Source organism: Cetorhinus maximus, chromosome 12 (assembly GCF_964194155.1).
Source record: "Cetorhinus maximus chromosome 12, sCetMax3.hap1.1, whole genome shotgun sequence".
Taxonomy (NCBI): domain Eukaryota; kingdom Metazoa; phylum Chordata; class Chondrichthyes; order Lamniformes; family Cetorhinidae; genus Cetorhinus; species Cetorhinus maximus.
This window is the reverse complement of record NC_135890.1, coordinates 75,704,442-75,726,607: the sequence shown is the minus strand read 5'-3', so window position 1 is coordinate 75,726,607 and position 22,166 is coordinate 75,704,442. Positions and strand designations below refer to the sequence as shown.

The window sequence follows — 22,166 nt, the reverse complement described above, 5'->3', positions numbered from 1 at the left end:
CCAATCTCTATCCATGCTAATACGTTACCCCCAATACCATGAGCTCTTACTTTGCGTAGTAACCTTTGATGTGGCACTTTGTCAAATGCCTTCTGGAAATCTAAGTACAGCACATCCACAGGTTCCCCTTTATCCACGTTGCTTGTTACTTCCATAAAGAACTCCAATAAATTAGCCAAACATGATTTCCCTTTCACAAAACCACGTTGACTCTGTCTGATTGCATTGAGATTTTCTAAATGTCCCGCTATAACCTCCTAATAATAGATTCCTGTAATTTCCCTATGACATATAAGTTCACTGGCCTGTAATTTCCTGCTTTCTGTCTCCCTACTTTCCTTGAATAGAGGAGTCACATTCACTATTATCAAATCTAATGGGACCTTTCCAGAATCTATGGGAATTTTTAAGACACTAGGATGAAGTCCATCATGACCGTCGGGACTTGTCAGCTTTTAGTTCTAATAAATTTTCTTAGTACCCTTTCCCTGGTGATTGTAATTGCTTTAAGCTCCTCCTGATTCACAATTATTTATTTGTACCCTCTGCAGATGCAAACTATCCGTTCATTTCACCCACCATTTCCTTATTTCCCATTATTAATACCCCATTCTCATTCTCTAGAGGACCAACGCTCCTTCATTTACTCCTTTCCTTTTCAAATACCTGTAGAAACTTTACTGTCTGTTATAATATTCCTAGCCTGCTTTCTCCCGTACTCTAATTTCTCCCTCCTTATTAATCTTTTAATCATTCTTTGCTGTTCTTTATATTCTGTCCAATCTTCTGATATGCTGCTCATCTTTGCGAAATGATATGCTTTTTCTTTCAATTTGATACTGTCTTTAATTTCTTTAGTTAGCCACGGATGGTTCATCCTTCCCTTAGAGTCTTTCTTTCTTTCTCAGTGGAATGTATCTTTTCTGAGCATTCTGAAATTTCTCCTTAAATGTCTACCATAGCATCACTATGCCTTAACCTAATTTCCCAATTCACTGTAACCAGTTCTGTCTTTGTGCCCTCATAATTGCCCTTATTTAAGTTTAAAACACTAGTCTTAAATCCACTCCTCTGTCCTTCAAACTGAATGTGAAATCTAATTATATTATGATCACTGTTACCTTTACTATGAGTTAATTGATTAATCCTGTTCATTGCACATTATGAGATCTAATATAGCCTGCTCTCTGGTTGGTACTAGAACATCCTGCTCTAAAAAACTGTCCTGAAAACATTCAATGAAGTCATCATCCAGGTTACCTTTGCCAATCTGATTCGCCCAAACTATATGTAGATTAAAATCACCCATGATTATCACTGTAATTTTTTCACAAGCCTCCTTTATTTCTTCCCGTATACCCCTTCGTACAGTGTGGTTATTGTTAGGGGGCCTATAAACTACTCCCACAAGTGACTTCTTACCTTTACTATTTCGCATCTCTACAGGTTGACAAATAAAGTAAAAATGCTAACAAAGCACTGGGATTTATTTCTAAGGGTTTGGAATTCAAAAATAGTGACATTATCTTAAACTTATATAGGACCCTGGTCAGGCAACACCTGGACACAGCTCTGGTCTCCATATAATAAAAATGTTATAGAATCCTTGGAGAAAAAAAGCAAAGAAGATGTACAAGAATGGTACCAGAGATTACAGCAATTGGGAAAGATTGAATAGGGCTTTTTTCTTTAGAAAACAAAAGACCTAGTCAAGCTCTTAAAATTATGATTGGGTAGGACAGGGTAGTTATGGGGATTATGAAAGCCATAAATACAAGATAATTACAGTGCAATAGGGAAATAAGGAGAAATATCTTTATTCAGAGAATTGTTACAAAATGGAACTTGCTACCATAGGAAGTGGTTCAAACAAATGGCTTAGATGCTTTCAAAGGAAACTAAATGAGTACATGAAAGAAAAGAGAATAGAAAGATACGCTGAAAGGCTATGATGATGTAGATGGAATGGAAAGAAACTCGTGTAGTGTAAACACCAGCACAGACTAGTTAGGCAGAATGGCCTGTATTTGAGTTGTATATTTTACGTAATTCTTTGTGTTGTCAGTATGCAGCACCTTCACATCTTACATATTCAAATCTCTGCCTTTCAATTCCAGTTTTCTTGTTATCCGAAATGCACTTTACATGAAGACTATGGGAGGCTGTGGGAGAACAGGCAGTTCTGTGATGTGGAATTCATCCTAGGAGAGGTAACTGCTACTAACCCTGATTCACACCAGCATTTTCAGCAGTGTTGAAATTTGGTTAATAAGGGAAAAACTGCATTTAAAAGAAGGTGAAAAGTATTTGAACCTGCATCTGAAGCGTTGTAACCTGCAAGGCTACGGACCAGATGCTGGAAAGTGGGATTAAAATGAGTGACTAGTTTCTTTTTCATCTTTATCTGGCTGGCACAGACATGATGGGCTGAACGGCCTCTTTCTGCACCATAACTTTTCTATGGCCCTATGGTTTGAGTGATGCAAAGTGTGAAGTTTGTCATTTCAAGACTAGAACTTAGTGTGATCTAATACATCAGGTGATTCTTCAGTAGCTTTTATCATCACTTGATGCATCTACCCTAGTTGACGTGTCCTGAGGATGAAGTATTAATCATCATTTTGTCTGACCTGATACCAGAAAGAAGAGCGAGTTAAAGGACATATAGCAATGGTTACAGCTCGAAGCAAGTGGTTAAGAAAGAAGATTATCCAGGCCAGAGATCGGCTAAAGCAGGTAAGTTATCTATGACAGGTGTAAGGACTTTACTGTGCTTTGCAGAGCTCCTCTCCCGAATGTTGCTGAAGGCTGCATCATTTGAAAGTGAGGAACCTAGATGTGTGGATCGTGTGTTAATCCCTGATTAACACTAAAGTTAATGGAAAGGGGATTGGCGTACAAGAATTGCTGTGATTATACAGGGTTTTGGTGAGACCACATCTGGAATACTGTGCAGTTTTGGTCTTCATATTTAAGAAACAATATACTTGCATTGGAGGCGATACAGCGAAGATTCACTAAATTGGCCCCTGGGATGAGGTGATTGTCCTATGATGAAAGGCTAAATAAATTGGGCTTACATTCTCTGGAGTTTAGAAGAATGAGCGGCAATCTCATTGAAGCCTACAAAATTCTGAAGGGGCTTGATAGGGTAGACGCTGAGAGATTGTTTCCGCTGATTGGGGAGAACACAAGGGTAAGGACCAATCATTTAGGACTGAGATGAGGAGAAAATACTTCACTCAAGGGCTGTGAATCTTTGGAATTCTCTAAGCTAGAGGGTTGTGGATGCTCCATCATTGAATACATTTAAGGCTGGGATAGACAGATTTTTGGTCTCAGGGAATTTAGGGATATGGGAAGCAGGCAGGAAAATAAAGTTGAAGCCCAAGATCAGACATGATACCGAATAGCGGAGCAGGCTCAATGGGCCATGTGGTGTACTGCTCCTATTTCTTGTGTTCTTGTTCTTGTGAAAGGGAAGAGAGAATCAGATGGTGTGTAAAACCGACTGCCAAATCACTGAGCCTGTGCCATGCCACTGGAGTAGACTGGTTCCTCTCCCCCAAAGTGTAGTATAACCCGATGCATTATGCATATCCTAACTTTTATCATTGCTTTTCCACTGTATTTAGATATTGCTAGAGTTGACTCCATTGTTAGTCCCAGGTGCCTTTTGATGAGTTGCCTTGTAGTAATTCTGCAATATAAATGCAAAAACGAATGGAATGTTATTTTATCCTCCTGTCAATGGGAAAATAAGGGGGCAATTGTGAACGTTTTCTTCGTGTCCATTATCAAATAACCAATTTGACACTGATTTTAATATTTTACCCCAATATATGTACTTCCTGGCCATCAGAAAGCCAAGCAGGAGACCGCAGTTGGAGAAGAAATAGCAGGCACTAACCTGAAACCAACAAGTTCATTGCTTCAGTTGGAGGTGGTGATCCGTGAAGCTGAGGCACAACCATTTGAGATCCTGATGCAGTTTCTCTACACAGACAAAATCAAGTACCCACGAAAGGGTAATGTTTAATTTATTGCTGCTAAATGAAATCCCTCTAAATCCTATTTTAAATTTTTAATAACTAAACCCCTCTGCCTGCTTAATTTCAAATATTTTGCAGGGAATGAAGGGAACTCTGCGTATTCCTTTCTAATCTCTGGAATTCAGAATTGACCCTTTATCCACAGAATTTCTCAAACTTTTTCCTTCCATTTTTATGAATAAACTGTATATTATATATGCAGTAAGCAAGTGCCATTATAATGCTGCCTGGCTTGCTGGGTATTGCCAGCGTTTTTCTGCTTATGCTAATCCTTTGATGGTTGGATTCTTGTAAATGTGGAAAAGCTGTCAGTTTGACTTGCTTAAATCTTCCACCATGTTTCAATAATGTAAATTCCTTGAATGATTAAGTAACACTCAGGAACTGGGCTGAGTTGGCACATGCCTGTGAAATAAATCTGACAAAGAATATATTCCAAGGAAAGCTCCGAGAATACATTTTTGTGGTTTTCCCTGATATCTTATTTTATTTAAACATTATTTTCTTTAATCTTATTTAAATAGGATGTAACTCTAACCTGGCCTATGATTGTATATGGTAAATGACTGACATATGTCCAGCTGTTGCCCATTTCATGTTTTGTACTTCTAAATGATGCTGGATATTGTTTAATAATCTTACTGTTTTTGAGCTGAGCACTGAACACAAGTATCAAAACAACAACAACTTTATATTTACAACCAACGTCCAAGATTCCTCCATTACCATCCCTAGGTATGTCTTGTTGCACCACAGGACAGACCCACCAGAGGTGACAGCACATTTTGGAGGGAGTGGCCCTGGGAGTCCACAACATTGACTCCTGACCCACTGAAGTCTCAAGTCAAACATGGGCAAGGAAACCTCGTGCTGATTGCCATCTACAACCTGCACTCAGCCAACGAATCAGTGCTCCTCCATGTTGAACGCTAATTAAAACCATAGGATGGTTACAGCACAGAAAGAGGCCATTAGGTCCATAGTGTCTGTGCCGGCTCTCTGCAAGGGCAATTTAGTTAGTCCCACTCCCTCACCTTTTAGCTGCAAATTTCTTTAATTCAGATAATTAGCCAATTTCCTTTTGAAAGCAGTGATTGTACCTGCCCCCGTAGTTGCATTCAAGATCCTAACCACTCACTCATTGCGTAAATAAGTTTTTCCTCGTGTTGCCGTTGGTTCTTTTGCCATTCGCCTTAAATCAGTGTCCTCAGGCTCTCAACCCTTCCGTCAATGGGAAGAGTTTCTCTGTTATTCAGCCCAGACCCCTCATGGTTTTGAACACCTTTGTCAAATATCCTTTAAAACCTTCAATTCTCTAAGGAGAACAACCCCAGCTATCCACGTCACCCAAGTCTTTCACCCCTGGAACCATTGTTGTAAACCTTTACTGTATCCTCTCTAATGCCTTCACATTCCACACTCCGCCCGACCCCTACACCCCCCGGACTCACTTGCTCAAGTATGGTCCCAAAATACTCCAGTTGAGGCTGAATCATTGGCCTGAATTTTACCTTTGGAGGGCTCGCCCAATGAACGGACCCCCAACTGCAATTGGACCCCGGCCGCGATTTCATGCTGGCTGGCCAATTAATGCCAAGCCAGCGTGAAATGCACGCTGAAAAGCTCAGTGCTGCTGGGGTGGCAGCAGGAGGAGGGTGGGCAATGACGTTTCCCAGGCACAGGTGAGCACTGTGAGAGAGCTCCCTGAAGGCAGACAGCTGCCTCAGAGAACTAGAAACCTGAAAAAACTTAAATAAAGGTTTTAAAAGCTGAAAAAAAATGTCCATGCATCACAATCAATCACCTGAAAATATAGCTGATAAAAATGCTGCCCACAGATGTTTATTTTTATTTTATTTCATCACGGAAATTTCATTCCGTCCTTGGATGAAGTTTGATGAAAAATGCAAAGGCCACCTGGCTGATTCACCCATCCACCAACTGTAACGTAGGACAGGCAACAAAAAATTGGAGACAAATGTGCCGATAATAGGCTTAATTGCCCTCTTAATTGTCAGCGGGCGCACTTCTGACTTCTGCGCACCCGCCAAGCGAAATATCACACGAGTGCGCGATGACATCGGAACACTCGCCCAACATCATCTCGCGCGATTTTATGCCCAATCAGGTCAGGCGCGCACCAGCCATGGGACATAAAATTCTACACATTGTGCTATAAAGATTCACCATAACTTCCTTGCTTTTGTACTCATTGTCTCTTTCTAGGTCTTATTAACCTCTTTCTCAACTTGCCCTGTCACCTTCAACGATTTGTAAACACATACTCCCCAGGTCCCTCTATTCCTGCACCCACTTTAGAATTGTATCCCTTATTTTAAATGGCCACTCTGCATTCTTCTAACCAAAATATATTACTTAATACTTCTCTACATTTAAATTTCATCTGTCATGTGTCTGCCCATTCCACAAGCTTGTCTATGTCCTCTTGAAGTTTACCACTATCCTCCTCACAGTTTACAGTGCTTCCAAGTTTTGTGTCATCTGCAAATTTTGAAATTATGCTCTGTGCAACCAAGTTAAGGGCGTTAATATAGATCAAGAAAAGCAGTGGTCCTAATATTGACTCCTGGGGAACCCGACTATGTACCTTTCTCCAATCCAAAAAGAAACATTCACTACTACTCTGTTTCCTATCACTCAGCCAACTTCATATCAGTGCTGCCACTATCTCTTTTATTCCATTGCTTTAACTTTGCTGACAAGCCTCTATGTGCACTTTATCAAATGCCTTTAGGAAATCCATGTGCATCATGTCAGTGACACTACCCTTATCAAACCTCAATAAATTGTATGTTCGCTGAGGATTGCATAACTCCTCAGATCGTCCATACCTACTTGCAGCAAAATATAACATCGAGCTAAGTAAGGAGATATTAGGGTTAGCTGACCAAAAGTCTGGTTGAAAGAACGCCTTAAAGGAAGAAAGCAAAGTGGAGAGGTGTAGAGAGAGAACTCAGAACTTAGGACCTAGCTAGAACATTATTTTAAAATTGTGGATCTCCTGTGGCATTGCACAATGTGTGTAAATTGAATTAGAAGACTCACAGTAGAGCAATTTTCCCAACGCTCTTAAATTTGTTTTTTGCTTATACTCATGGTTTCTATTGGTATGTGTGGTATTGGTTCTGTCACTACTAATAGTAAATTAATTATGAATTCAAATTCCACAAAGGCAGTTTGAGAATTTGAAACTGGTGTGTGTATGTGTGTGTGTGTGTGTATGTATGTATGCATGCATTATATATACATATAATATTGTATATATTGTTTATATACATTTTTTAAAATTTACATATATATATATAGTGAAAACTCAACTGGTTCACTGATGTCCTCTTAGGAAAGGAAACCTGCTGTTCTTGGCGGTTTGACCTATATGTAATTCCAGTCACACACCAAGGTGGTTGGATTTTAACTGCCCTTTAAAGTGGCTGAGTAAGCTTCTCAGTTGCATTAAACCATATGGCAGTCAGGAAGGCCCAGCACCACCTTTTCTGGGCAATAAATTGCCGGCAAAGCCCACACCCTGAGAATGAGGAATAAAAATGAATCTGAATGAAATGCCAGGGTGAGAACCTGCCCCTGTGTACGTTTCAGGTAAATATGGCTTATTTACATCTCTGTTTTAAACATTCCCATTTCTGTGGGTCTTTTCCCGTGTACGTAATGGGTTATGTATCTTATAGTACATAATACTATAGCTTCCTGCCCGTTTATCACATGCCAAAAGTACTTTTTACTTTTAATATTTTGAAAGAAAATTAGGTAAATGTTCTGCTCATCATTAAGAGCAGTGGTGACGGAAAATGCAAATTTTCCAGTTTTTTCTTTCCTGTCAACATAAAGCACTCCCAGATCAGGTACTGCATGGATTAACACCATGTCTAATTCCTGAATACAGGGAAGTCTCTGTTATCTGGTACACTCCAGGAATGGGAGGTGCCGGTCAATCAAATATGCTGGATATCTGAGATATAAGGTGACTTCCATGTTTTCATCCAATGAGAAAGCTCCAGGATAATCACACAGATGTTGAGGTTTCGAGTGGTATGGGAGCGCAGAAATTGAGTGAGTGGCACTGAGGGGAGATGGTGCTGCAGAGCAGTGGGAGGCTGAGACCAGAGCGAGGACAGGCCGCCAATAACTATAACCAGTGAGTTTGACATCTCCAATCAAAACACAGACTCAACCCCAGAATTCCAGTTAATATAGAATTCCAGTTAGTGGAGTGCCGGATAACAGAAATTTTACTATTGTATTTTTATAGCTGAAATAATTAGACCATGTTTTCTTACGTCATGTAGGTCATGTGCAGGATGTCTTGCTAATAATGGATGTTTACAAGCTTGCCCTGAGCTTTCACCTGGCTCGACTAGAACAGCTGTGCTTACAGTACATCGAGGCCTCAGTTGACCTTCAGAATGTGCTCACTGTGTGTGAGAATGCCAACAAATTACAGCTGGACCAACTAAAGGTATGTGTGCCATGCGGTGAGGACAAAGTGACCAAATGGCTTTATATAAGAACGCCATTTACAATCTCACTGTTCCTATCACAGGGAGCTAACCTGTCCACCCGCCATATTGCATATTATTTGAGCTACTTTATCCAGCAGAGAGGTTAACACCATCGCTGTTTAATTAATTAGCTTTTGAGCAAGCTGTTCCCAGCATAGTGATTAACTTTGCAGCTGAATCAGAGACTGCTTGATGTTAGCATTTGGTGCCAAAAGTAGAGAGGCGTCCCATTCCCTAACACTGATTTCACTTCCCTGGGATGAGCAGCATGCGTCTTCTCAAGCAGTTCTGTTTTTGCAGTTGGTAGTTATGAGGCAGCTTTTGAAGTGACAGGAAGTGGTGCTTAGGGCACGTACACTAAATTCTTTCAAGAATTATTCCATTTTGGAGAAGTGGGAGTGTTTTTAATGTCTTCTTTGTTTCAGGAATACTGTCTAAATTTTGTGGTGAAAGAGTCGCACTTTAACCAAGTGATAATGACCAAAGAGTTTGAGCATCTATCCCCCTGCTTAATTGTGGAGATTGTGAGAAGAAAGCACCAGCCCCCAACACGGGTACATTCCGATCAGCCTGTTGATATAGGTAATTTGTGTGAAATGAACATTTCTTATACGCAATACTTTCTTGTACTAGTTCAAAGCAAATGCACTTTTCTTAATTTTTTTTTACCATTTTCTCTTTGTAAAGATGTATTATATATTCCCAAGCTTGATTAATACCTTCTGCAACTGATATCACGTCAATTGTTTCTCTCTGTGGGGAGTTACTTCTCAATATTTCTTCCTGAAGGTCTGGTCAACATCAGAAACTCTGTGTAGGTTGGAAGAACTTGGCTAAGGCACTAGCTTGACCACTCTTGTTTGGGATAGAAAAAGCAAAACTGGGAGAAAATGGGAGATTTGTGGTTGGGGGAGGCTGAGGCTTGGACCCACAAGCTGATGGGATGCAATGCAGCGATCCAGGAGCGATGAAGCTTGAATCTGGCTCCATTTGGTCCAGAAAATGTTTTAACCACTTGCACTGATTGTGGTGAGTGAAAGCAAAAGGAAAATGCCTCAGCTCAAAGTTAGGCACCCTAACAGAAAAACAACTACTCCTTTACCATATAGAACTGTTATTGGTCTTTTTATGCTGACATCTGAGAGGTGCAGCAGAATATTCAACCATTAGAGAAAGAAAATGATAAAACTCTTGATCTGGATTGATTGTGTCCACACTAAAACTTAGGGGTGAGTCAGGAGATGCACTCTTCCTCCTCCTTCAGGTACCATGCCCCAGGAAAGTGTTGACTAGATTGGCCCATGATTATGCTTGGAAAAGTACTGCAGTGGTTTGCCATTGCCTTCTACAATATGGCTGACCAGGAAACTCTCCCACTCTTACTGCCTGCCATCAGCAATATTGGAAGGACTTATAGACTGATAATCAACCTATTTGACCACGTTATGGACCCACCTTCCATGGCATCAAGTCCTGAAGTGAGACTTGAACCCAGAGCTTCTGGCCCTGAGGTAGGGACGCTACCACTACACCACAAGACTTCCCTATGCACTATTACATATATTTAAAAATTCATTGCAAAAGGGAGTTGTGCCAGAGGACTGGAAGATGGCTAATGTGATTCCTATGTTTAAAGAGGGAGATAGAACAAATCCAGGGAACTATAGATCAATTAGCTTAATGTCAATGATAGAGGAAAGAAGAACCTTTACTACAAGATGTAGTAGAAGAACATCTAGAAATTAAAATATTACAGAGTCCTGGGCACAAATTTCAAAAGGGAAGGTCATGTTTGACCAACCTTATTGAATTCTTTGAATTAGTAACAGAATAGGTGAACACAGGTACTGCAGTCGACTTAAAAACGTCTTTGATAAGGTACTGAATAATAGACACATGGTTAAGTTGACATGTGGAGTCTGGACAAGTAGCAGAATGGATAAGAAGTTGACTACAAAACAGAAAACAGAGTAGGTTTAAAGATAGTTACTCAGACTGGCAAAAGGCAGGAAGTGGCTATCCTTAGGCATGGTTGTTTGCCATCTACATAAGCTATTTGTATTCGGGAATCAGACGTACAATTTCAAAATTTGCAGAGAACCCCATGCTGCAGGGGGGTGTAGTTAATGCAGAGGGGGACTGAGATAAAATACCGGAAGACATTAGTAAACTTGCAAATTGGTTGTGTAATTGGAAAATAAGCTTCAATATAGAAAAGTCAGACATGATACATTTTGGTCGGGAGTATGAGGCCCCAAATTCCTTGGAAAATAAGGGGATAAATGGGTTAGAAAAGCAGACGAATCTGAGACTACAAATACTCAAATCATTTAAAGTTGCGATGCAGGTTAATAGGGCCATTTAATAAAGAAAAAGCAAGCAAAGCACTAGGGTTCATTTCTAGAGGGATAGAATTCAAAAGCAGAGAAATTATGTGGACGTACCTTGGTTCGACCATACTTGGGGCAGAATTTTACGAGTCGACAAGCAGGGCGGGGCCCGCTCACCGACGCGTAAATTGACGCGCGATGACGTCGGGGGGACTCCCGACGTCACCGCGCCTGATTTAAATTTCCAGGAAGGTGGGAGCGCAGCAAAATCAGCTGCGTGCCCGCCGACCTGTCAATGGCCAATTGAGGCCATTGACAGGGCCAATTAAGTAATTAAAGGTTGGCAGGCAGGCCAGGAGCCCCAGCGGGAACTAGAAAAAACATGAAACCTCATCCACGAACGGGATGAGGTTTCATGTAGGCTTTTAAAAATTTAAATAAAGATTTTGTAAAAATTATGGACATGTCCCAACTCATGAGGGGACATGTCGGGGAATTTTTTTTTTCTCTATTTTTAATATTTTTGAGAGCAGAGCCGACCTCCCTGAGGCAGCACTTAGCCTCAGGGAGATGAGTGCGCTCATTCGCTCTTTTGTGCGCATGCGCGAAAGAGCACATTCCCCCCCCCCACCCCCCGACCACACAGGGAGTGCATAGCGCTTCCGTGCGGACGTCACACTGGGCGTGCCTTAATTGGCCCGCCCGCGTAAAATGGCGCTGCGCCCATCAACTTCTCCCCCGATGGGAGAAAAATTCAGCCCTTGGAGTATTGTGAACAGTTCTGGTCTCCATATTATAAAAAGGATATAGAGGCAGTGGAGAAGGTGCAAAAAATATTCACCAGGAAGATACCAGAATTAAGACTATACCCAGCAGGAAAGATTGAATAGGTTGAAGCTTTTTTCTCCAGCAAAGTAAAGACTGAGGGGTGAGCTGATGGAGGTCTTTAAGATAATATAAGAGTTCGATAGGGACAGCAAAGACTAGGGGCAGAATGTTCTGCCTGTCGGGCGGGCGGGCCCGACCCAATCTCCGGCAGGCGGGGAGCCAATCCCCGTCAGCGAGGCGGGCCGCACCGCCATTTTACGTGGGCGGGCCAATTAAGGCCCGCCCAGCATAATGTCTGGCAGGAAGCGCATAGCGCTTCCTGTGTGGGCGGGGGGATTCCCCAAAAGCGAGAGTGCGCTCTTTCGCGCATGCACACGAAAGAGCGCACATCTCCCTAAGGCTAAGTGCTGCCTCAGGGAGATCGCTTACACTTTGAAAAATGTTAAAAATAGAAAAAGAAAATTCCCTAACATGTCCCCCTCATGTGACAATGTCACATGAGATGGGACATGTTCATAATTTGCAGATTAACTTTATTAAAATGTTTAAAACCCCGCATGAAACCTCATCCCGCCGCTGGATGAGGTTTCATGTTTTTTCTATTTGCCGCCGGAGCTCCTGGCCTGCCCGCCAACCTTAAGGTAGGACAGGCAGGTCCTTTAATTGTTTAAATGATCCTGTCAATGGCCTCAATTGGCCATTGACAGGTCAGCGGGCCCGCAGCTGATTTTGCTGCGCCCCCGCCTTCCTGAAAATTTAAATGGGGCAGGATGACGTCGGAGGTTCCACCCAATGTCATCCCGTGTCATTTTATGCGACGGCAAGCGGGCCCCGCCCCCAGCACGCCAATGGCAAAATTCTGCCCTTGGTGTTTCTTCTTGCAAGTTGGGGAGACCAGAACTCGGGGCCATAAAAGTTAGTCACTAATAAATCCAATAGGAAATTCAGGAGTAAGTTCTTACCTACAAAGTGGTTAAAATCTGATACTTACTACCGTAAGGAGTAGTTGAGATGAATTGCATAGATGCTTTTAAGAGAAAGCCAGATGTACGCATGAGGGGGAATAGAAGGATATGTTGTTGGTTAGATGAAGTAGGGTGGGAGGAGGCTTGTGTGGAGCATAAACACTGGCAAGGACCTATTGCGCTGAATGGCCTGCTTCTGTGTTGTAAATGCTAACATAGATCGCAGTGTATAAGTTGACCCGGTGTATAAAACAGCCCCATTTTTCAGCACGAAAATTCATGTCTAGGCCTATACTTGGCATATAAGTCGACCCCCCGTTTTCTCCAAAGAAATGCTATACTCACATTAGGAGTTGACCTCAATTTTTCACCTCAAAAATGCATGTTTTACTCAGCTTATAAGTCAGCAAATGGGATCAAGCTAGCGATACAGGCTGTATTGCAAAGAAGATGCGGTGAAGTTTATGACAATGGCCATACAGAGTAGAGGCATGTGGCAAACGATGAACAGAAATGTGTCTTCCGGCAAAAAGAATGAAGCACAATGCTGGTTTCGAGCTAAAAGTCGTAGCTTTTGCTAACTCACCAAGTAACTGTGCCGCAGTTCGGTGTTAGTGGAAAAACTGGTACGAGAATGAAAGAAGAAGGAATCCTCCCTAAAAAAGATGCCGAAGACCAAATGCTCCATGAAAACAGGAACCAGCCACTGGCCTGATCTGGAGAAGCATGTCCTCGAAAATTGTCAAAATGGTTACATCGTCACCAGAAATGCAATGTATATATACGCACTTAAATGGGCCAAATCAAACCCAGAGTCCAGCAAAAATTTCAGACCAACAGCAAGTGTAGTAGTTGCATTATGGAGCAAAAATGTGCAGCGTTCCAGCAGTAAACCAAGATCGCTCAGAGAGAACAAAAAAAATCTCAATGCCAAAATTGCTAGTTTCCAGCGATTTATCATCAAACAGCAGCAAAAACATGAGTGCCCTTTATGGCAAATTGGCAACATGGATGAACTGCCCACAAATTTCGATATGCCCAGCAACTGAACCATTGAGTGGGAAGGTTTGAAAGTAGTTCTAGTGAAAACCACAGGACATGAAAAGACACAATTCATGGTGGTACTAGTCTGCATAGTGGGCGGAATGAAATTAAAGCCTATGTAATTTTCAAAAGCAAAACCATGCCAAACTCAAGTTCACTGCAGCAGTTTTTGTGCATGTCCGTGACAATAGTTAGGTGGATGAAGTGAGGTTGTGGATCAATAATGTGTGGAATAGATGTTCCGGTGACGTACACAAAGAAAGCAGCTTATTAGTGTGGGACATGTTCCGATCCTATACAAACAATGAGATCAAGGAGTGCCTGCAAAGAAATAACACCCAAATTGCAGTTATATCAGGGGTCTAACATCCATAGTTCAACCTTTGGATCATGTTCATGCCAAATGGAATAGGTGGATGGTTGAGAAAATACCTTCAGAAAGAGTGGAAATATGCGTGCTGCCCCACTTGATACTTTATGTGGCTTTGTCATCAAATCGTGAGATGCTATTAATGCACAAACTGTCATCAGATCATTCAAAAAAAGTGGAATATCCAATTCTGTGGATTGGAAAATGATTTGTTGTGTTGAGATGGTTCTGAAACTGTCAGTGTCAAATCTGATCCAAAGTGGGATCCTTACGATGATGCCAAAGTGACTCAGAATGAATTTGATTAAGTCTTTGCGTTGAATGTTGAAGGCAATGAATTTGACATTTTTTAAATGTTTTGATTGTGGCTAAAGATATCCTTGTAGAATTAATTGATTCAATAAACCGTGTCATTTTATACTCAGTGTATAAGTCTTTTTCGAAGGACCTACTTATACACAGCCACCTACGTAACGTATTAGTCTCACTGTTCTCCGATTGCATGTCAGTAAACTTCAATGCTTGTGATTTATTGAACCTATTTTCAGTTGAAAGGATGTATTTTTTATTTTATTAATTATAATTCACCAGCAGGGCAAATGTTACTTTTGACTTATTATCTTTTTAAATTTTACTGCCAGGCACCTCTCTGGTCCAGGATATGAAGAACTATCTGGAAGGAGCAGGCATGGAATTCTGTGATATAACTCTGCTGTTGGATGGTCATCCCAGGCCAGCCCACAAAGCAATCCTAGCTGCCCGCTCTAGGTCAGTAACAAATGAAACATTAACTCTTCCACCTATTGCTTTGCAGATAACCAATGGACTTTCTCTTGGTAACAGCTGAATGATGATCAGAGCTGAGGCGGTTGGGTCTGTCTTAATTATGTTTCTGATTTTTCTGACCCTGTTTTTGGATATTTTGAATTTACTTAACCCTTGCAGTTGCCACTAAAGTAGAGCCTGGAGAAAAGAAGGATGTGAAAAGATGAAACACTTAATTAACGGTGCCAAAGATTGCCTGTTATACTATGCAGCAGCTTTTTATTGTAATTTATCCAGTACTGCGTGTCTGACATGCGCAGCATAATGTTTTAACTAGCACATATCTCCAGAAGAAATACAAATCTTAAAATGGATGTAGTTAGATTGTCACTGCTTGGGTATATTCCTTTTTCTCTATCTGTCTCCTTTTGAAAAGATAAAAGCAAAATACTGCGGATGCTGGAAATCTGAAACAAAAACAAGAATTGCTGGAAAAGCTCAGCAGGTCTGACAGCAACTGTGGAGAGAAAGACAGAGTTAACATTTCGAGTCCATATGACTCTTCTTCAGAACTAAAGAGAAGTAGAAATGTGGTGAAATATATACTGTTTAAGGGGGATGGGGCATGTGAAGCTAGATAGAGGGCCAGTGATAGGTGGAGGCAAAGGAGAGATTGCAAAAGATGTCATAAACAAAAGGTCGAAGGGGTGTTTATGGTGGTGATACTGGCTAAAGGAGGTGCTAATGGTGACATTAAGAGTAGAAAGCAGATGAGCAAGTGATAGATGGCCCTAGTGGGGGTGGAGTGGGGGAGGGGATGGTGTGGGAGAAAAGATTGAAATAGGCTAAAAGGTGGGGATAAAACAATGAATGGAAATAAATTTTAAAAATAATAATAGAAATAGGTGGGAAAAAATATATATATAAAAATGAAAATATATTTGAAAAAAGGGGATCAAAAAGGGGTGAGGATGGAGGAAAGAGTTCATGATCTGAAGTTGTTGAACTCAATGTTAAGTCCAGAAGGCTGTGAAGTGCCTAATCGGAAGATGAGGTGCTATTCCTCCAGTTTGCGTTGGGCTTCACTGGAACCACTCTCCTCCATCTGGCTGAACTTGTTTTCTCACTGAACAATTTCTCCTTAAACTCGTCTCACTTCCTCCAAATAAACGGTGTGGCTATAGGTACCCACATGGGCTCCAGTTATGCCTGTCTCTTTATGGGGTATGTGGAACATTCCTTGTTTCAGTCCTACTCAGGCCCCCTCTCACAACTCTTCCTCTGATACATCGATGACTGTTTCGGTGCCGCTTCATGCTCTCGTCTGGACCTGGAAAAATTTATGAATTTTGCTTCCAATTTCCACCCCTCCATCACTTTCATATGGTCCATCACTGACACTTCCCTTCCCTTCCCTTCCTTGACCTCTCTGTCTCAATTTCTGGTGATAGACTGTTCACCAATATTCATTATAAGCCCACCGACTCCCACAGCTACCTCAACTACAACTCCTCACACCCCGCTTCCTGTAAGGACTCCATCCCATTCCTTCGCCTCCGTCGCATCTATTCCGATGATGCCACTTTCCAAAACAGTGCTTCTGACATGTCTTCCTTCTCCCTTAACTGAGGTTTCTCACCTACAGTATTTGACAGGGCACTCAACCGTGTCCGACCCATCTCCCACGCCTCTGCCCCCACACCTTCCTCTCCCTCCCAGAACCGTGATAGGGTCCCCCTTGTCCTCACTTTTCATCCCACCAGTCTCCGCATTCAAAGGATCATCCTCCGCCAACTCCAGCATGATGCCACCACCAAACACATCTTCCCTTCACCTCCCCTGTCGGCATTCCGTAGGGACCATTCCCTCCAGGACACCCTGGTCCACTGCTCCATCATTCCCTACACCTCAACCCTCTCCCATGGCACCTTCCCATGCAATCGCAGAAGGTGCAACACCTGCCCCTTTACTTCCCCCCTCCTCACCGTCCAAGGGCGCTTCACTTGCACTTCCCTCAATTTGGTCTGCTTCATTCGCTGCTCCCAATGCGGTCTCCTCTACATTGGAGAGACCAAACGCAGAGTGGGTGACCGCTTTGCAGAACACCATCGGTCTGTCCGCATGACCCAGACCTTCCTGTCGCTTGCCATTTCAACACACTTCCCTGCTCTCATGCCCACATGTCTGTCCTTGACCTGCTGCAATGTTCCAGTGAACCTCAACACAAACTGGAGGAACAGCACCTCATCTTCCGATTAGGCAGTTTCCGGACTTAACATTGAGTTGAACAACTTCAGATCGTGAACTCTCTCCTCTATCCTCACCCATTTTTGATCCCCTTTTTTTCAAATATCTTTTAACTTTTATATATATATAATTTTTTCCCACCTATTTCTATTATTATTTTTAAAATTTATTTCCATTCATTGTTTTATCCCCACCTTTTAGCCTATTTCGATCTTTTCTCCCACACTATCCCCTCCCCCCAACCCACCCCCACTAGGGCCATCTATCACTTGCTCATCCTGCTTTCTACTCTTAATGTCACCATTAGCACCTCCTTTAGCCAGTATCACCACCATAAACATCCCTTCGGCCTTTTGTTTATGACATCTTTTGTAATCTCTCCTTTGCCTCCACCTATCACTGGCCTTCTATCCAGCTTCACCTATTCCACCCCCCCCTTAAATAGTATATATTTCCCCACATTACTACTTCTCTTTAGTTCTGAAGAAGAGTCATCCGGACTCGAAATGTTAACTCTGTCTTTCTCTCCACAGGTGCTGTCAGACCTGCTGAATTTTTCCAGCAGTTTTTGTTGAAAAGACTTTGTTACAGGCGTGCATAAATCATTGGGCACTTTTTAAAACTACCTCATTTAACATGTGCCTGCACAACTGGAGATTGAGTATAATTGTAAATTTATCTATACCCCTGTAATTGTATCATTTCTATTTAACACAATTTTTCAAAATGTGTGTTGCAGAAAGTGAAATGCAAAATCCAGCTGTCCCCGACTTTATTTTGCATGTTCAAGTTAAAGGAACAGTAAGATTTATAAATGTGACTTGAAACAGACCAAATAAAGCACTAATAAAACGTTTTTATATGACATTAGCTCAAGGTGAAATTTATGCATTGATAAAGAAAATTGTTGATATTACTTACCAGAACCTATTTTTAAACTAAGTCCCTTAAAGCTGCTGTTGCTAATGTGAACATGGGAATTCAGCCAGGAAATGAAAATTTAATTGCACAGGTGCCCATGACGTTCCTTAAAATATTTCTGCATTATGCACAGACTTAATAAAAACTAAATTAAACATACTAACTCTTACTATCTATAGCAAAGACCTGGCACAGATACAATAGGCCAAACGGTCTTCTAGAATTCCCTCTGGCAAAGCTATCTCTTTTAATAAAATCTTTTGTCTCGCATACTCCGAATCATTTAGTATTACAGTAGTATTGCTCCTGAAGTTTCAAAACTACAGTTTACAATTATATAATAAATATATGTACTTTACAAGGTGGAGAAAAAAGGGTCGACATTAGCAAGAGGGAAAAATTTGTGGTGGGCTGACAGTGGAGTTTAGAGTGTTTAATTGCATGGCTTTTGAAATCAGGGAAGGAAATGACAAGGTGGAGGAGCAATCTAGGAAAGTGGTTCCACGGGGCAGGGGCATAGTGGCTGAAGGAATGACCACTGGCAATGGAGTGGACAGAGTGGCAACGAGATGTGATCTGATTTATGGAACAGCAGTGGGGTGTGGGCTTGTATGGCATCTGAAGGTTGCTGGGCTGGGTGACTGATGCCATGAAGGAATTAGAAAACGAGAGTGATGGACTTCAGCTTAGCTTGTAGGCCCATGGAAATTTACAGCCAAAATGATAACAGAAAAAGTGAGCGAGACGATACTGTCTCCAAGTTGAGACAAGTAGCTAGATGGCAAGTTGAGGCTGCGATGTTACCTGATAAGAGGAACAAAGTTCACCTGGATAGTCCACCTTGGGTGGTAATCATGCCTTCCAGCAGTTAGCAAAATATGTTATAGGATGATACAGCACAGGAGGAGGCCATCCTGCCCATCGTGTTTGTGCCAGCACTTTGGTAGAGCTATCCAATTAATTCCACTGCCCTGATCTTTCCCCATGACCTTATATATTTTTTTCCCTTCAAGTATATATCCAACTCTCTTTTGAATGTTACAATTTGAATTTGCTTCTATCACACTTTCAGGCAGTGCATTCTAGATTACAACTTGCTGTATGTATTAAAATAGAATGTTTCCTTATATCACCCCTGCTTCTTTGCCAATCACCTTAAAACAGTGTCCACTGGTTGTCGGCCTCTCTACCACTGGAAACAGTTTCGCCTTATTCACTCTCATCAAAGCCAATCATGAATTTGAATGCATCTATCAAATTTCCTTTTATCATTCTCTGCTCTAAGAACGATCCCAGCTTCTCCACATAACTGAAGATCCTCATTCTTAGTACCATTCGAGAAAGACTCTTCTGTGTGCACTCTTAAGACGTTGATACCCTTCCTGCACACAATACTCCAGCTGAATCCTTAACCCCCAGATCACTGTGTTCCTGCATCCCCTTCAATATTGTACTATTCAATTCATATTGTTCTCCTCATTCTTCCTACCAAAATGTATCACTTCAAACTCTCTGCGTTAAATTTTATCTGCCATGTGTCTGCCCATTTCACCAGTCTGTCATATGCCCTGTGGAAGTCTGTTACTATCCAAAGCAATAATGATTACATTTCCAAGTTTTGTATCATCTGTAAACTTCGTAATTATGTTTTGTATACGTAAGTCCAGATCATTAATAAGCTTCAAAAGAGCAATTGTCCTAATACCAGTAATGCCAACCCTGCCATCTCATAAACTAGAAGACAAAAAAATCAAGAGATTTGGTATGAGCATTGTCAATTGCAAGTTTTCCAAACATAACCAATGTAGATTGGCATTTGGTTTATAAACTTGGCGGCTTATTCTCTAACAGGTCAGAGCTGTTCACAAAAAACTATATTACTGCATCTGTTAATGCTTTACAAAAAATTTTTACTGAGTCCCATACATGGAGCAGGAAGATCCAAGGCTCCATCCCTGGCTTGTCCTCCCCCAGCATCCACACACCAGCACTTCCTGTGGGAATGCCAACTTAGTAATCAGGACCAGGGACCATGGCAATTTTTAATCTCCCAAACCCAGAGATTCTGACACTGATTCTGGCAACCCTGCCATCAACTGACCCAAATTTGAAATACAGTGCAGATGGGTCTCCTTTAAATACTGCCTTTAATGTATTAAAATGTCCCAAGGAGCTTCACAAGTGTGTTATCAGACAAATTTGACACTAAACCACATAAGGGGATATTACGACGGGTGACCAATAGCTTGGCCAAAGTGGCAGGTTTTAAGGAGCATCTTTAAAGAGGAAAGAGATGGGAGAGAGTCAGGGAGGTTTACGGAGCGAATTCCAGGGATTAGGGCCTAAGCAGCTGAAGGCATAGCTGTCAGTTGTGAAGTGATTAAAATTGAGGAAGTGAAAGATGCCAGAGGTGGAGGAATGCTGGAATCTAGGGGGAGTGTAAGGAAGGAGGTGGTTAAGGGGAGGGAGCAAGGCCATGGAGGCACATTCCTGATCTATGGGGTTCAGTTACTTGTTGGGAAAACTTTTTCAACCCACTGAGGAACCAATCTATTAGCATTTGTTGAATCAGAAATCTCAAATTTACCCAAACAAAACCTGCAGGTGCCACAGTTTACTGGATAGAGGAGAGGGTGACCAGTCTGAGTTTAAGAAACATGCCCAAATAATAAAAACAGGTATTTTAAGAAATGATGACCTTTCAGAAGAAGGGCATGTGGATTACTAAACAGGACAATAAAATCTACAACCGCTTTTGCAGTACTTAGAATCAAATTAAAAGGAGTTGGAGGGCTGAGGAGAAGAAAACATTAATTTGTATCAGTACATCAACAGAAGACAGGTATTTTACATCCAGTAATTCAATATTTTTGGTTAAGAAAAGAACAACATAAATGAAATGCAGTGGACAAGTGAGGTACTTAGGTCTCTGGTTACAATGTATGACCAGTTTTTTTTCCACTTTTTACCTTGTTCAGGCTGTATACAGTTGATAAAGAGTCACCAGTGCAGGTTTCTTTCTCTCTTTTTCTTTCCTCAATTAAAAACATTATCATGTTCTCTGGTGTTCCTTGAACCATGCTGGTAGTGACTTTAAAGCCTACAGTTACAAGCCTTTCCCAAGGTTTGATGTTAGCATGCCAGAAACTCCAGGCAGAACACAATGTGCATTAAAGGGCGGGTGACTCAAATAGCAAATAGCAATGTTAGAAGCCCAGTAAATAACCTGAATGGCTGGTGACTTGAGAGCAGATGTTGGGAAAAGAAAATACTGGAACCTCATCGCAACTAATTAAACATAGTAAAATGGGGACAGTTTTGGTGACTTTTTTTAGTTTATAACAATAAGCCAGTTCAATGCAAGGCAAGTGTTGCCCAAAGTGCATTCCAGAAGAGTGATTCAAATAGATTGCCGGAAAATTGGCAGAGATAAGTTCAGAGAAAGGCTCCTTCCATTGTATCCCAAGCACAGGATTGTTTCTACGGCATCAATGTGATATGATGAGTTACCATGATGGTTGTAGATGTGGGACCTTGATTGATTTATTTCTGTAATTTGGGGTGGGGGAAGGCACAAATGATATAATTGCGTGCATAAATTACACAGATTTTCTTTTTTAGTTCTGTGAACCACACAGGAAATGAACCCTACTGGATAACAATGTACTGTTTGTTACTGGGGAGTAATGGTCTTAGCCTGAACCTCAGTTCAATTCCAATAATGCTGCAGACCCGTCCAAGCAAGCGGCATTGATAAGTAGGAGTCCAGTATATACAGATTCATGAGCAAAACCAAATGAGATCCACTAGTGATAAAAATTTGGTTGACAGTAAATTTGGGATACAGTGGAAGGGGCCTTTCTCTGAGCTTATCTCTGCCAATTTGCCAGCAATCTATTTGAAAAGACTCTTAAAATATGAGTCATAAAATCAGTTAATGGTATCCCAACCCAAAAAAAAACTTGCTTTCCTGTATCAGATATTTTGATTTTGAAAATTATCTTCAACTGAATTTTAAAACGTGGTTGGAATGCTGTCCTTGAGCACAACTGATGCTGCCGCCTGTCTGTGCTGACTTGAGGTTGACAATAATGGCAGCCACAATA

The 22,166-nt window shown here is 41.4% G+C and overlaps 1 protein-coding gene across 1 annotated transcript in view; it reads left to right on the top strand.

Moving 5' to 3' along the window:
- The window catches only part of lztr1 (leucine zipper like post translational regulator 1), a 109,700-nt gene that overhangs the window by 71,444 nt on the left and 16,090 nt on the right, over positions 1-22,166 (top strand). Inside the window, exons 12-17 of the mRNA XM_078553919.1 lie at positions 2,118-2,210; positions 2,641-2,736; positions 3,863-4,028; positions 8,378-8,547; positions 9,016-9,172; positions 14,769-14,895. Of these exons, the coding sequence (XP_078410045.1) occupies positions 2,118-2,210; positions 2,641-2,736; positions 3,863-4,028; positions 8,378-8,547; positions 9,016-9,172; positions 14,769-14,895 (809 nt within the window). The remainder of the gene's footprint in view (positions 1-2,117; positions 2,211-2,640; positions 2,737-3,862; positions 4,029-8,377; positions 8,548-9,015; positions 9,173-14,768; positions 14,896-22,166) is intronic.